At 49.3% G+C, this 2,790-nt stretch overlaps 1 protein-coding gene across 1 annotated transcript in view; it reads right to left on the bottom strand.

Annotated features, from left to right (window-relative positions):
• NEURL1B (neuralized E3 ubiquitin protein ligase 1B) overlaps positions 1 to 2,790 on the bottom strand; it is a 13,313-nt gene that overhangs the window by 3,811 nt on the left and 6,712 nt on the right. Inside the window, exon 3 of the mRNA XM_015565138.1 lies at positions 2,533 to 2,790. Coding sequence (XP_015420624.1) covers positions 2,533 to 2,790 — 258 coding nt within the window. The remainder of the gene's footprint in view (positions 1 to 2,532) is intronic.

The following is a 2,790-nucleotide window of genomic DNA, read 5'->3' as shown; positions in this document are numbered from 1 at the left end:
CATTTAGATATTAAAAGTTAAGCAAATAGCCCAGCTGGCGAGGCTCAGGGGTTGAGCTTCCACCTATGAACCAGGAGGTCCCGCTTTCGGGCTCCATCCCCAGTAGGGGGCGGGCAGGAGGCAGCCGGTCAATGATTGTCATCGTTGATGTTTCTCCCTCCCCTTCCTCTCTGGAATCAATAAAAACGTATTTAAAAATCATCACAGATGCACAGCATTGGGTTAAGCATAACCCTTCATTTCCGTGACATTATACCGTGGGGATGGGCAGGTAAGACCCTCGCTGCCTTCTGTGCTCCCTCGTCCTTTCCCTCCTCCCGTTTCCTCTGCCTTCGCCCTTTATTTCTCCTCCTGTCCTTCCCTCCTCTCTCCCTCCTGCCTCCCTGTTTTCTCGCTCCCTTCTTTCTCTTCCTCCTTTCTCCCTTCCTCCTCCCTTCCCTCTGAGGTTTTCATACTCGTGAAGCTGGAAAGGGCATTTGGAAACCCTTTATTTCCTGCCTCCCCAACCAGAACATAAGCTGCGAGGGAAAGGGGGGCCCTTTCTGCTCTTTAGTGTGGCCTTCGTCTGTGACAGGGGCCGCCTTAAGCTCCTTTCAGGCGGGGCTCCTGCGGTCCTCACACCTGTGAGGCTGGTCTGTCATTATCTGATTATTACTCGCCATCTAGCGGAGAAGGAAGTTGAGGCACAGAGGGGTTCAAGAGTGTGACCCCCGTCACAGGGTCACTAAGCGGCAAAGCAGGACAAGAGTCCGGGCCTCCAACACGTGTCGGCTGGACCAAGGCAGCAGGAGCACAGCCTGGTGGCACCAAACACCGAATGCAGAAGGTTTCAGTAAGAGATGGACCCATTCCGCCAGCCGGTGTGGCTCAGGGGTTGAGCACTGACCTATGAACCAGGGGGTCCACAGTTCAATTCCCCATCAAGGCACGTGTGGGGGTTGTGGACTTGATCCCCAGTAGGGGGCGTCCCATCAATGATTCTCATCACTGATGTTTCTGTCTCTCCCTCTCACTTCCTCTCTTGAAATCAATAAAAAAAAATTGTTTTAAAGAGAGAGATGGATTCATTCTAAAAACAAACTAAGGAGTTTTTTTAAAGACAATCGTGAAAATATTTTTGAATAATTTTTAGTGATATGAAAATATGTTTTGATACGACATATTACAGTTAAGTAAAAAAGCAAAATAAAGGTATTTATCATGCAGGTAACAGGTCTTTATACTTTGGTGGATGAATAGTTGACTGTCTCCCCAGCTAGAATGTGAGTTCCTGGAGGGCAGGGTCTGTGCCAGTCTGCTCACCACATGTCCCCAGGGCTGGGCAGAGTACTGAGCAAGGAGCCCACTTCATTATGTGGTTTATTGGATGGATGGATGGATGAATGAATGAGGTCTCTAGCATAGATTGACACTTAACAGAAATTGAAAAGAAAAAGTCATTAACATATTTTGAAGGTTTTTTAAGTGACAGAAATATTAACCATAAAGCAAGAAAAAGTGTTTCTCAAACTTTAAACCAGGTCCCTCTGGCTAAGATTTTGTTAAATATTACCACATAGAATTATAGTTTATGTCATGGAATAAAATGTTTCTTCCTCTTCAGTTTTCCTAATATAAAATTAAGTCATAATCTTGAACATGCTTTTTCAAAAAGCCTGCCTGAGCCCCTGGGGAGAGTCTGATATGTTACTCTGCAATCCTACCGCTCCGTACAGGACAGGTTTGGCAAGTTGGCAACCCCAGTTCCGACCCTGGCTCACAGACCTGTTTTGGTCGGCCTCCTGGTGTGTCTCCCCCCCCCCCCACCTCCCCTTTTTAACTCTTTTGGAAAAACTAACCTATACAAATAGTATAATGAATGCTGATTATCCAGATTGAACAATTCATGGCCAATCTTGTTTCATTGACACCTCCACCAACTCTTCCTCCTACATTATGTTGAAGCAAATGCTAGACATGCCATTTCATCTGAAAAAATTTCATTTCTCTCAAGATAAGGGCAGCAAACTTTCCCCATGAGTTCTCACCACCACGATGTCAGCATTGGCCGCTGCCTCCTCTGATAGAGCCAGCTCTACCCCTGTCTGCCTGCCTGCCTGCCTGCCTGCCTCCCCAGGACCTGGGGCTGAATGCTCACTGCCTGACAGTGTAGACACTGGAGAATTAGGGCATAAATTATAATCTGAGTGAGTGGATGTGTGAATGCATGAATAAAGGAGTGAGCAAGTGGACAGAGGAGTGACGGAATGAGCAACAGAATGGATGAAAGAATCAGTGAGTGAATGAGCAAATAATTGAATGAAGGAGTAAGCAAATAAACCGGGGCCAGACGTGGACTCTGGACCAATCAAGCCCTTTAGCCCCTCCATGCCTCAGTTTTCTCAAATGTAGAACAGGGATCATGCGTTGTCATGATAAGTGATGTAGAATGTATCGATTGTTTAGGACTATGTCTCGCCTAGGGAGGTGAGCCCTCTGCCTCTGTGAAATGAACACACAGAGGCGCACGGAGAACCGGCGGCCCGGACCTACCGAGGAGCTGGACCTCGTCGGTGATGCCGTACACGTCGATGAGCGCCCAGAGCGGGCCGCCCACGGCCACGCCGCAGTGGAAGAGCACGGGCTCGCCGTCGTTGACGCTGTAGAACACGCGGCCGTGGCGGTCCACCCAGTAGGCCAGCACCGTGTCGCGCAGCGCCAGGTTCTCGGGCAGCGCCTTGGCCCAGTAGCCGGGCCGCGTGACCAGGTCCGGGCAGGCGTACTTGGGGATGTCCTGCGGGCTCATGAGCG

This window comes from Myotis davidii, unplaced genomic scaffold (assembly GCF_000327345.1).
Source record: "Myotis davidii unplaced genomic scaffold, ASM32734v1 scaffold399, whole genome shotgun sequence".
In the NCBI taxonomy this organism is placed as follows: Eukaryota; Metazoa; Chordata; class Mammalia; order Chiroptera; family Vespertilionidae; genus Myotis; species Myotis davidii.
The sequence above is the reverse complement of the archived record's forward strand: the minus strand, read 5'-3'. Positions and strand labels throughout refer to the sequence as shown.